This window comes from Leucopleurus acutus, assembly GCF_964270905.1.
Source record: "Leucopleurus acutus genome assembly, chromosome: 18".
Lineage (NCBI taxonomy): Eukaryota > Metazoa > Chordata > Mammalia > Artiodactyla > Delphinidae > Leucopleurus > Leucopleurus acutus.
The window spans coordinates 78558508-78570600 of record NC_139160.1 but is presented as its reverse complement, the minus strand read 5'-3'; the positions used below and the strand labels follow the sequence as shown (position 1 = coordinate 78570600).

Below are 12093 nucleotides of genomic sequence, written 5' to 3'. Positions count from 1 at the left end.
TGACTTCATTTAAGATGGAGCCGTGATGGGGCCCCTCAGCAGCCCTTTACCTCTGAAGCGAGGATGTTCGCGTTTGCGGGACCACTTCTGTGCTGGGCCTGCGGGCCTGCCTGCTTTGCCCTCAGGATGGCGCCCGAACCTTAGCTTGGCGTCCCGCTCTGGGGACTCCTCCTCCAGCCCAGACATAGGCTCTGGCCCTCCCGGCCCCTCTCCCGGTGCCTCGCAGCCTGACGCCCACCTCAGGCCCTTCTCCGATGCCCGCGTGGCTGCCGCTGTCGGCCCGAGACCCTGGTCAGCTGGAGGCTGCCCCTCGGTGTGTGTTATTCTCACCGTCGCCTGTGGGAGCATTTCTTTTGTGTCCACTGGCCCGTACTTCCTGTGGCCTGGGGCTGTCAGAGCAGGGCCCGGGGGTGTCTCCGTCTGGCGCCTGCTGCATGCACCAAGGTTTGTTCGAGGAGGAGAGGAGGGGGGCAGAGTGGTGGGTCGGAAGTTTACACGTTACTTGATGGAGCTCACCTGGGCGACAGGTGCGACCCACAGGGAGATGCAGTACCACCGGGGCAGTTGGCTCAGACTATACCAGAATGAAGAGGAGTTTGACTAATCCCTGGAGCTACACGGGAGCTTCTTTGAGTGGTAATCCTAAGGAAAAAGAAATTTTAAAATATCTTTGCCCATTTGAATCAGAGAACCTGATCTAGCTGGTTTTGGGGTTATTTCCGCTCATAAAACCCAAATAAGATGTTTATCAATCATTCTGTTTAAGGTGCCTGCTGTTTTTAAAGGGAACCAGCAGAACCATGGTTTAGCAATTCCTGGTGGCTTTAAAATGGGGATGTGGCAGGGTGCAGCCAGATTTAGATGTTTTCAACATTGTTCTCACAGCCGTAAAAATAAGAGGCTGTCTGGATCTCCAAGGATAATTTGAAGTTATGACTAGCAATTATGTTGTTACCAGGATGAGAAACCAAGTTCTAGGGTATAAATTTGTGTCGCGGAAACGAGCATAGTGTCACCGGCTTCTCACGTCTGCCATGTGATCTGATGGTGCCGCGCCAGGTTCTCCGGGTGCAGCAGCGCGTGGGCCCCCCGCGGGCCGAGTCCAGGGGTGGGGTTTGTCCCAGGGAGGGTGTGGAGGTGCAGTGCGGGTGTGGTCGAGGCAGTGCTGGCTCAGGGCCACCGGCTCCACTTCCAGTGTGGGGCGAGGGCTGGTGGGGCTCTGGGGGCCCAGCCAGGCCTCCCCCTCTGCCCCACTCCGGCTGTGGGCCTGTCATCCCAGCATCTCCCCGCTTGGTCCCTCCAGCCCCGCTGGCAGGGGCTTCCTGCAGGTTCTCTATTAAGGGTGGGGGTGTGAAGTGAGACCGTGATCCTTTTGTTTATAAGCCAGGGTTATCGAGGTGTAATTTGCACAGCGCGCCCGCTGCGGGCGCGCTCGTCATTCGACGGAGGTGGGGTTGTGTCCTGCTTTTAGTGATCGTGAGCAAAGCTGCCGTAAACATTCTTGCCTAGGTCTCTGTGTTGGCAAATGTGTTCATTTCTCTTAGAAAACACCTAAGAGTGAGATTGCTGGGGCGTACTGTAGGTTTTAAAGGACGGCAGAATTTGCCATCCCAAATAGGCCACGGTGGCATAACGATTTGTTTGAGCTGCAGGCAGCTGGGAAGAAGCAGACACAAGGAAATCTCTCTACCCTAGAAGCAGAACATAAATTCGTCCAAATCCGAGACGACCCTAGACCCTTGGTGGCCCAGAGGCTACACCGAGGAACCCACACAACGAGCCTTCCGGGCCATTGGTTCCCACATGCATTTGCCTTCCTTGAAACTCAGAGTCCTTTCCTTGGTCTTGTCACTTCTCTGAAAATTGGTGGTGGTTGTTCTAGGTTAAGATGCTACGAGTTCCAGCCACCGCCTTGCGATACTCGTCACCGAGTTTCCCCCACGTATATCTGAGATACACATGTTGATCAACTTCTGTTTGTTTTTCTCTTGTTAATCTTTCTTTTGTTACAGTTCTCTTTGTCCAGAGAACCTAAAAGAGTAGAAGGAAAAAGAGTTTTCCTCCCCTGCAGTGTGTTTACCTTTATTAGAAACTGGCAAGCTGCTTTCCTGAGTGCAGCATTTTGAATTCTCTCCAGCACTTGTATCATCAACTTTTATTTTTGATTCATTTTTGCCCTTCTAATATGTGTGCAGTATTTTATTGTAGCTTTTACTGCTTTTTCATGATGAAGAATGATGTTGGGCACCTTTTCATGTGTTTATTTACCATCTGTATCTCTTCTTTGGTAAATCATTCAAATCTTTTGCCCTTTTAATTGGATTTTCTTATTGAGTTTTTGAAGTTTTTAAAATATATTCTGGATACAAGTCCTTTATCAGATGTATGTTTTGCAAACATTTTCTTCTAGCTTGTGGCTCGTCTTTTCATTTTCATCAAACATTGTTGTTTTTTTTTTTTTTTTTGCGGTACGCGGGCCTCTCACTGTTGGGGCTTCTCCCGTTGCGGAGCACAGGCTCCGGACACGCAGGCTCAGCGGCCATGGCTCACGGGCCCAGCCGCCCCGCGGCATGTGGGATCCTCCGGGACCGGGGCACGAGCCCGCGTCCCCTGCATCGGCAGGCGGACTCCCAACCGCTGTGCCACCAGGGAAGCCCCCCATTTTTTTCTTTTATAGTTTGTATTTTTGATGTCATGTCTAAGAAATCTTTGCCTACCACAGGGTTGTGAAGATTTTCTTCTGTCTTTTCTTCTAGAAAGCTTTGGGTTTTAGCTCTCATGTTGCGATCCATTTCAAGTGAATTTTACATATGACAGGCTTCGTTTTTCTTCTTACAGGTGTCCAGTTGAATTACCTTAGCACCTTTTGAAAGTCAACTGACTTCATATGCATGGGTCTATCTATGGCTTTTGTGTTCTGTTCCACTGACCTGTATTCCTCTCCTCACACCGACACCAAACTGTCTTAATTCCTGTATCTTCACAGCAAGTCTTAAGTCAGTCGTGTGAGCTCACCAACTTTATTCTTTTCCAAACTTGTTTTGCCATTCTAGGTCCTTTGAATTGTCATTTACATCTTCAGTCATCTTCTCAATTTCCGAAGTGACTGAGATTACACTGATCTATAGATTAATTTGGGGAGAATTAGCGTCTTAACGAAACTGAGTCTTCAGACCCTCCAGCGTGGCTTATCTCTCCACGTACTTGGGTCTTTTCTTTTTTTTTTTTTTTTTGCGGTACGCGGGCCTCTCACTGCTGTGGCCTCTCCCGCTGCGGAGCACAGGCTCCGGACGCGCAGGCCCAGCCGCTCCGCGGCACGTGGGATCCTCCGGGACCGGGGCGCGAACCCGCGTCCCCTGCGTCGGCAGACGGACTCCCGACCGCGGCGCCACCAGGGGAGCCTGTACTTGGGTCTTTAATTTCTCTCACCAGGGTTTTGTGGCGTGTTTTCGGCACACACGTGTGTGCGTGTGCGTGCGTGCGTGTGTGCACATATAATGTGTCCCTATATTTTAAGATTTCGGTAGAGTAGACGAAGACTTCTGGGCTAGCACACCAAAAGCTGAAGGCGTAAAGGCATCCTGTGGTGGGTGTGCTGTGGTGTCTTTTCAGTTTCAGCCTCCATCCTCATTGCTCGCGCGCAAATACAACTGATTTTATGTATTGACCTTTATTCTAGACACACCCACTCTGCCGGCTTTTCTTGTAGCTTTTCCTATAGAGTCTGTGAATAAAGACTTATTTCTTCACTTCAAGTCTACAGGCCCTTGTTTCTCTCTCTTGCCTCTGTGCACTTGCTGGGCACCAGGGTGAACAGGAGCGATGAGAAAGACATCTCTGCCCCCTGCCAGGCCCGGGCAGCAGGGCGCATCCGGCTGTCCCTCCTTAGTCACCACCCTGCAGGGGTCACCCCTGGCTGCCCACCTTCCCGCACCCTCTGACCTACGTACCTGGTTCCCCAAGTCACATGCTGCCTCTTGAACTACCTGACGTGCTTCTCTCTTCTGAACAGACCCTGGCAGGTACAGCACCCACCAGAGGAAGTAATACACGGGGCTTTTAGTGGCGGAAAGGCTGCCACACCACCTCTGTCCTCATCAGAGGGTGAGGCCCAGGGGGCATAGTGACCTGATGTCACTCAGATCGATGGGGACAGCTGTGGATTATGACACATCAGGCACGTTTCAGTGGGAATTGTGGTCTGCAGGTCAGGTGCTCCCCAGGACAGCCCGTGGGAACACCTACCTCTCACGTGTAAAGAGTGCATGTTCATGTGTTCTTGATGTGGTCGGTCTCTAGAAGGACAGACTGGCAGCTGGTGACAGAGGTGACCCTGAGGTGGGACCCTTGTAGCAGGGGAGAGAGAAAGTTATTCTTGGCTGTATTTTATATCCTTTCTAATGTTTCAGACTTTGTTCTATGTTCTGGTATTACCCGTTTAAAATTAAGTACTTCCAAAAATAAAGAATAATGATGATGTGTAAGTTGTAGGGGTCACATGAGCATTAAACATGTGTCTCCTCCTATTCCAACCAAAGCTCATAAAAACATTGTAGTTACTTAAAATTTCCAACTTCAAATGGAACCCTCCTATCCAGCTGAACTAATCGTGGAGTCTGCAAGTTTCTTTATCCCTTTTTAGTGGAATATTATTGCCCAATTTAGTTCCAAGAAATGTTTTTTTCTTGTGGCTTTATTCCTGCAAGACTCAAAATTATATTCCCATCAGGGAAGGGGGTGGAGTTTTGCAGGAGCCAAGCAGAGAGAAAGCCAGGGGCTCTGCCTGGTGACAGGTGGTTGGAGGTGGCAGCACCCACGTCGGGATGTCAGCGGGATGCCCCCAAGGCCAGGAGCGGTGGGAGGGGCTGGGCTGGGCCGGGCCGGGGTTAGTCCTTGTGACTTGATGCTGGCTGGAGAGAGGCCTGTGTGGCCGGTAGCTCCGGTTCTCTGAATCGCTGTGGAGCCCCTCTTTCTGCAGCCTGTGCGCTCTGTCTTCTGTCCTCTGCCCCTGCCCAGCACCTACGGGCTCTGCGTGCCGTGGCCTCGGTGCCCTGTGAGGCCTGTGGCTGGGCAGGACTTGGCCGCAGACGGGTCTGCGTGGCCAGAGCTGAGCCAGTGAGGTTGATGTGGGCAGCGTGTTGACCCTTGCAGCCAGCTGTGCTGCGCCCACCTTGCAAGTGGACAGAAGGGCTGGCCTTTCCCGAGGCTGTGTGACGGTGGGAGGTGAGCGTGCTGAGGTGCTGCGGGGACAGTGGGCAGGGAGACGGGGCTGCCGCAGGTGATGGTGGGGAGTAAACAGACCCGACTCCGCCGCGCTCAGCCCGTGGCACTCGGGCCGGCGTGTCCCTGCTTCATTTCCAGCTTCCCGTCTGTGCCCGGCGGGTGTGCCTGTCGGGTCTGGAGACCAGGCGTGAAGACTGCAGGGCGAGACCCTTCTCTCACCCACCTGGGTTCCCCGGCTGGACCCCTACAAAACTAGACGGAAGATGGGCTAACAAGAGAGAAGCAGGCATTTCTAACGCCTTTCAAACGCACGTCTCGGGAGGAACCTCGGCGTCGAGTAGCTGGGCGCTGGCGACACGTGGGCCCGCAGTGCATCTTAGCAAAGGGCCAGCACATTCAGAGGAGGCGAGGGGTGCAGGCTCCTGGGGCACCGCGCGCTGGAAGGGACCATGGAGGCTGCCTGGCGGGGTGCGCGCACGGGTCTCTGGGCCGACGCCCCCTCCTCACGTCTGAGCCGCCCTCACCTCTCGCTCACCTCGAGACGCGCCGCGTGTACGTTGGGTGATGGTCTGAGCTCCCCCAGGAGCCAACTGCAGAGTGTCCTTTCCCTTAAGCCTACCAACCAGCAGGCGCTGGGCCCCAGCGAGGCCTCGTGTGAGCCCCTGGGAGCAGAGTGGAGGCTGCCCTGCGGGCCCCAGGGGAGGCCGGAGAGGAGGTGACGTCACAGGAGGGCCTCGTGGGACGGGGGCGTTTGGGGAGAAGAAGTGGTAGGAGAAGCACAGAGGGCAGAGCTGCAGCGACGAGGCCCGAAGCCCATGGGCGGGACGCCTGCCACGTCTGTGACCAGCACCCGCCGCCTCGTGCTGGGGTTGCTACAGGGCGACGTGAGGGGAGGGTGCAAGGGGCTGGCGGGCAGCATGTGTGGGCAACCCCAGGATCAGCTGGGGCGTCCGGCCCCACTGTGAGGCCGCCGGGTGCTTCTCCTCAGAAGCACAAGTCTTTGAGGAAACAGGAAACGGAGAGCAGTCCCTTTGCGGAGAGGACTCTGCGTCCTAGGTGAGGGCAGGGTGGGCCAGCCAGCTCGGGGCTCTGCAGGGTGGCCACAGGGGCCTGGGGAGCGTCCCAAGCAGCCGATGACGTGGGGTGAGACGGCGCCAGGGGCCCAAAACGTCTCCTTTGGTAACTGGACTGCGATCCCGAGTTAGGCAGTGTGTCCTGGGCTGTACGCCAGGAACACCTGAACTTCAAAAATGTTTACTTTCATGTTGTCCTTTATCGTTCCTATTTCCGTGTGTGATTTACAGTGTACGTAAGACATTATGTGTGTGTACGTGTGTATTGCACGCATATACACGTGTACGCAGGGTTGCTCACGTGGGCAAGCACCCGACTCCCCCATCCTGGTGGACAGCACGGTCCCCGTGCCCGAGGCCACGGGGTGTGGGGACAGGAGGACAGCCAGTGCCCGGCGCCCTCTGCCCTCCCGGGCGGTGGGGTGTGTGCTTGCTGGCCGCCACGTACGTCTTTGGAATAAACAAGGTGAATGAACAATGCATGACGGTGGTAGATGGATATTTAAGTACTATAAATCTATGTCAGTGATGTACATCACACACGTATGTTTACATGTGTATTTTCGTTGAAATTCTAGCTCCTAAGTACCCAGCCTATGTCAGGAATGTAAAACTATTGAGAGCAGACGTCCTTAAACTTTGGGACCCACAGAAGTTCCCTGGGGACCTCGTGAAAATGAAGATTCCAAGGCCCCACCCCAGAGATTGTTTTCTCACCCAGGATGGGGCCGGGGAACTTGCATTTAGGAAACTCTCCAGCTGTTTTGATGCAGGTGGCCTGTGATTACACTTGGAGAGACACTGATTCATAGACCCAAGCAGGCGATAACCCGGCTTATTCCACGGGCCCGACAGGAACACATGTGCACACATGCTACATAAGCTAGATGTGCACGCACACGCACGTGCACACTCTGTGTGAGCCGGCTGTGCACATTGCCTGTGAGCTAGACGTGCACACATGTGAATTCTAAGCCACAGCTCATACGGGCACACGCGCACTTCCAGGGACTCTGCAGCAAAGCCCTCCTGGCAGACGCCGCCCTGCCTCGCTCTGCAGCTCGGGCATCGGGGCAGGGGATGGCCGGGACGTGGCTGCCCGGGGTGCCTGCTGCCTCACCCCATCCCACACGCCGCCCTCCGGGCCCTGAGCAGTGCACCTGGCGTAGCCGCTCCCTGATCTGTAGGGTCTGCGCCAGGTGCCCTCATCTCCGGCAGCCTGGTGGCGGGGAGAGGCTCCCGTCCACGCCCAGGCTGTGGACACCGTGGCAGTGACCTCGGGACGGGCGGGCTCTGCTCAGGGTGGACGTGGCACCTCCGAGATGCAAAGTGGCATCTGTTGCTCTTACTGCGTCGTCTCTTTCCCAATGATCTGTTCTGGATTTCCCATCTGGAGTGACTGGCAGAGGTAGTGGAGACTGCTCCCAGCCCTGCTGGGTGGGTGGGTTGGTGCCCTGGTGACTGGTCTCCTCTGCATTGATCTTCCAGGGAAGGTGGCCATCCGGAAGGAAGACCTGCAGAAGTACCACAACCGGGACACGTGGTTCCAGCTGCAGCACGTGGACGCCGACTCCGAGGTGCAGGTGAGGCCTTGCGGGGCCCGTGGGACATGGGGGCCTTGGCGGAGGAGGCCTGATTGTGGCTAGAGACATAGACGCTGGACTCTGGTCTTCAGAGGGAGTGAGGCGTAGCAAGCTGTCCCCTGCATCTGTCCTCCTGGGCTTATGCATTAGGTTGGTTCCATCGGTTACTGTCGGACTTAGTCGTGCAGCTTAAAAAATGTAACACGCGAAAGAATGCAACGCGTAACTGAAGGTAAAGAGAGAATAGGTGAGAAGACGTAAGGCTGTGGGCCTTGCCCACTGGAGGTGCCCGTGTGTGTTCCGGGCTCCCTGCCCTCAGCAAGGCGGGGCTGGAGCTGAAGGGAGTGACCGGAGTGATGACGGCCCCTGGCCTGAGCGTCCCTGGGGCTCGCCCAGTGCCCTGGCGATGTGTTAACTGGAAGTGACCCCTTGACCAGTGCAAGGTGCCCCCACCCCGGGACTGGGGGTTTCTCCCCCAGCTGGGCCGCTCCCCATGCCCAGGGTCCAGGAGACGCCCGTCGGGGGGGCCGCCTGCATCTTCTCTTCTCTGGTGACCCTGGCATGAGTTTCCGGTCAAGCCCGTCCCCGAGCCCGGGCCATGCCTGGAATTCCGGGGCCAGCGCCGAGCCAGGCCTGCTCTGAGCTCAGCAGAGTGTGTGGCTCTGGTGCTCTCTGAGCCTCGGTTTCCTCCCCTGTAAAGCGGGGTTTTGTGAACAGCAGGGTCAAACAGCAGGTGTCGCAGACAAAATCCCCAAGTGGGCACCTCGCGAGGCCTTCCCCGGGCTCCCGGCCCAGCATCAGCACGCCTCCTCGTGGACCTGGGGCCTTGGCCGGGCTTGGAACTGCACGCCGGCGGCTCAGGGTGTCCACTGCCGAGGCCCCTGGTGGCCGCCGGGGCCGATGCTCAAACTTCGACAGAGAGGCAGCCAGAGGGACGCCTTGAGAAGCCCAGCCCAAGGGGCATCGTAAGGGTGCTTCACGCTCAGTTAATTCCGACCGAGGGGCCCACACGTGCTGTGGAAATTGGGGGACTGCTCAGAACTAGTCACGGAGCCCCAAATCCAGGAGGACAGCGGCCACTGCTGCTCAGGTGACCAGGAAATCGCCTCCTTAGGAAGAAGTTTCCGGCCCCCTGTGCCGTGTGTGCTTTACGCCTGGGCCCCGCCTGCCTCCATCGCCGTCGTTCTTGAGAGATTCTGCCTGTGGCCGCGATGGGCCCAGATTTAAGTTCTGTTTTGTTGGCAAGTGTAGCTTTTCCCTTTTCTTGCCTTTAAAAAAAAAAAAAACCAACTTTTAATTTTGAAATGGTTACAGAGTCATAGGAAGCCACAGGAAATCCTGCACAGGGAGTGATGGTTAGCAAGCCGTGTGTTCTGTTTACACTCAAAGACTGAAAATAGGAGCAGGGCCATGTCCCTTCCCGGGTCCCGCACAGTGACATCCGCATAACTGGTACAGGGTCCCCGACTCCATTCAGGTCTCACCAGCCCCGCGTGTGCCTGCATGTCCCCGTGGGTGCGTTTCACGCGTGTGGCTGTGTAACCACCACTGTCCAGATCCGGAGCCGCTGGGTCACCGCAGCCTTGGGAACGTGACGCGTGTGTCCACCTGCAGCCTGAGGACGTCCGGGCCATTCCCTGATGGTCCCCGTGACATGGGTCCCGACCCACTGGTGATTCCACGGAAGCGGGACTGGGCGGTGGCGGCCGCTGAGTTCCAGGCACCGAGCAGGTGCTCTCCAGAGGCGACCTGTCAGGTGCCAGGGCAGCAGCCTATAAAGGGGCAGTTACACACCCTCTGCAGCCACGAAGGTCAGGGGACACATACGGTTTCTCCAGCTATCTGCTCAGCGATTCACAAAGACAGCAGAAAGGGAATGTCACAAAGCCGGGGCCCACGAGAGACCAGCAAGTCATGGCATTGGGGGAAGAGAGGAGTGAAGGGGCGTCTGGCTTCCCTCTGGAGCTGATGCTTGTTAAGGCCTCTGCTCAATCACTTCATTAAAAAGGACCCGTCGCTCTGCTCCTTCCCTGTCCCCGGCTGGGCACCTTCTGGATGAGGCGGTCGGCAGGGACGGCCCTACCCGTGGTCCGCGCCAGGCAGGGTGGCCAGATGCACGCTCACGTCCGCGAGGGCCCCTGCCGATCCTCCGAGGACGCCAGCAGCCGCGAGCTCTGCATTGAGCGGCTTCTGGGAAACTTGTTCTTGGAGCACATGTTCCGAAAAGGCAGAGGCAGAGGGGCTGCCCCAGCAGAGCCGCAGCCCCCCAGCCTGTGGCCTCCTCTTGCACCTTTAGCGACAGGGCAGTAACTTTGGCCCCGTAGTGGACGCCCTGGGAACGTCCTCTGTGTGTCTGCCGTCCTGTCTGAGGGCTTCCCCAACAGTCAGCGCCTGCAGCCGTACACCTGCGAGGACCCGAGTCTTTCTAAGGTTCGGGAGTGTCAGAAGGAGAGGATGGGGTGGCCCGCGCCTCCCCCCGAGGACGGGGCTGCTTCTCTTGGCCGCCCTCGCGTCCCTGCCCCTTCCCGATGCTCTCAGCTCCAGCGGGGCCGCAGGGCCGGCACTCAGTCACCTGCACCTGCATTTGCTCTGCGCTGACCCCCGCCTGGCCTCGCAGGCCCTGTGCAGAACGAGGACGGGGCAGTGATGGCTTGTGTGCTGCTGGGCCCCTGCCTGCAGACCAGGGGCCAACGCCTTCCTGAGAAAATTGCACAGCAAACACCAGTGCTTTCCTCTCGTAATTAATAAACTTAATTTTTCGAGCAGTTTTATCTCTGCAGAAAAGTTGAGGCGAGTGTGTGAAGAACCCCGTGTACTCCTCCCCCAACCATTGCTAGCGTCCTGGGTGCATTTGCTATGGCTGACACCTTATATTCGCTGAAGCCCCCGGCTTACAGTGGGGTCCACCCTGGGCTCTGGGCCCCCCTGGCCGACAGGTGGGTGACATTTCGGATCCCCTGTCGGAACCACTGCTGGTTTTCTGCAGCCAGGAGTGACGGCCCTGCTTGCATTTCTGTTTCTTCTTAGCTAGAACTTTACCAATTGTATTGATCTTTTCAGAAAAGCAGATTTGGTTTGTTTATTTTCTGTATTGATTTCGCTTCCATTTTCATTGATTTCTGCTCTAGCTTTTATTATTTCTTTTCTGCTCACTTTGGATTTAATTTGCTCTTCTTTTTCTAGCTTCCTAAGGTTAGAAACTTACATTATTGATTTTTGCCTTTCGTCTTTCCCAATATATGCATTCACTGCTTTAAATTTCCCTCTAAGCATTGCTTTTGCTGCATTTCACAAATTTTGATGTTTTATTTCATTTTCACTTATGAAAAGAAATGAATTCAAAGTATTTTTCAGTTTCTCCTGAAACTTCTTCTCTGGCCTGCTTGTTATTTGGAAGTGTGTTCTTTAACCTCCACGCATTTGGGGATTTTCTAGCTATCTCTCTGTCACTGAGTTCTAGTTTAATTTCCACTGCGGTCTGAGAGCAGCTGTGATGTAATTTTTATTTTCCTAGACTTGCTGACGTGTTTAAGGCCAGGTCGGTCGATCCCAGTGGATGTTCCGTGAGGGTGGGTGATGCTGTTCAGTCCCAGCTGTTTTTTTAAACAACTTCTTATCCTTATTCTCCTTAACTGAGACTGGGAACGGCTATGAAGTCAGCATTCTCAGTGCTCTGTCCTGAGGTTTCTCTTCTCATCTCATACACCAACGTAAGTGCGAGAACTCCGGCCAAGTCTCAGCATGTCCTGCCTGGGCTAATTGTTAACGAGCACGATTCAGCTGGACCCCCCCTCCGGGGTTCCAGCCCCTATGGGAGGCATGGCCACCTCTGCCCTCCGCCTGCCAGGTGGGCCTGTGACCACCTCCCTGGGGAGAGGGCTCCCGCTGGGGTCAGAACAAGCGGAGGGGAAGTTGTGTGTGTAGCTGTGCGTCCATGGAAGGTCGCGTGCCCTGCAGAGGCCGAGCCTGGGAAACCACACTTCCTGCCTGCCCTGTGCAGGGTGTGGCCCGCACCACCCCGGGCGTTGGTGTTTGCGGTGAGATTGTTTGTGCAGTGAGGATGGGTGTGAACTTCCGAGCTGCAGATCCTGGGCTGTTCTGCAGGGGTTTCTCTCCGAGATGTGTGTGTTTGTGTTTTATTTACCTCATACCCCCCTCCCCCAAAGCCCCCGAACTGTAACAGCATGAGTCGGCTGACAGCACTGCCCCTCCTG

General features: G+C 55.8%; 1 protein-coding gene across 1 annotated transcript in view; it reads left to right on the top strand.

The window, feature by feature from the left end:
* RASA3 (RAS p21 protein activator 3) overlaps nucleotides 1–12093 on the top strand; it is an 86322-nt gene that overhangs the window by 46587 nt on the left and 27642 nt on the right. Inside the window, exon 4 of the mRNA XM_082859204.1 lies at nucleotides 7785–7879. Within this exon, the coding sequence (XP_082715330.1) occupies nucleotides 7785–7879 (95 nt within the window). The remainder of the gene's footprint in view (nucleotides 1–7784; nucleotides 7880–12093) is intronic.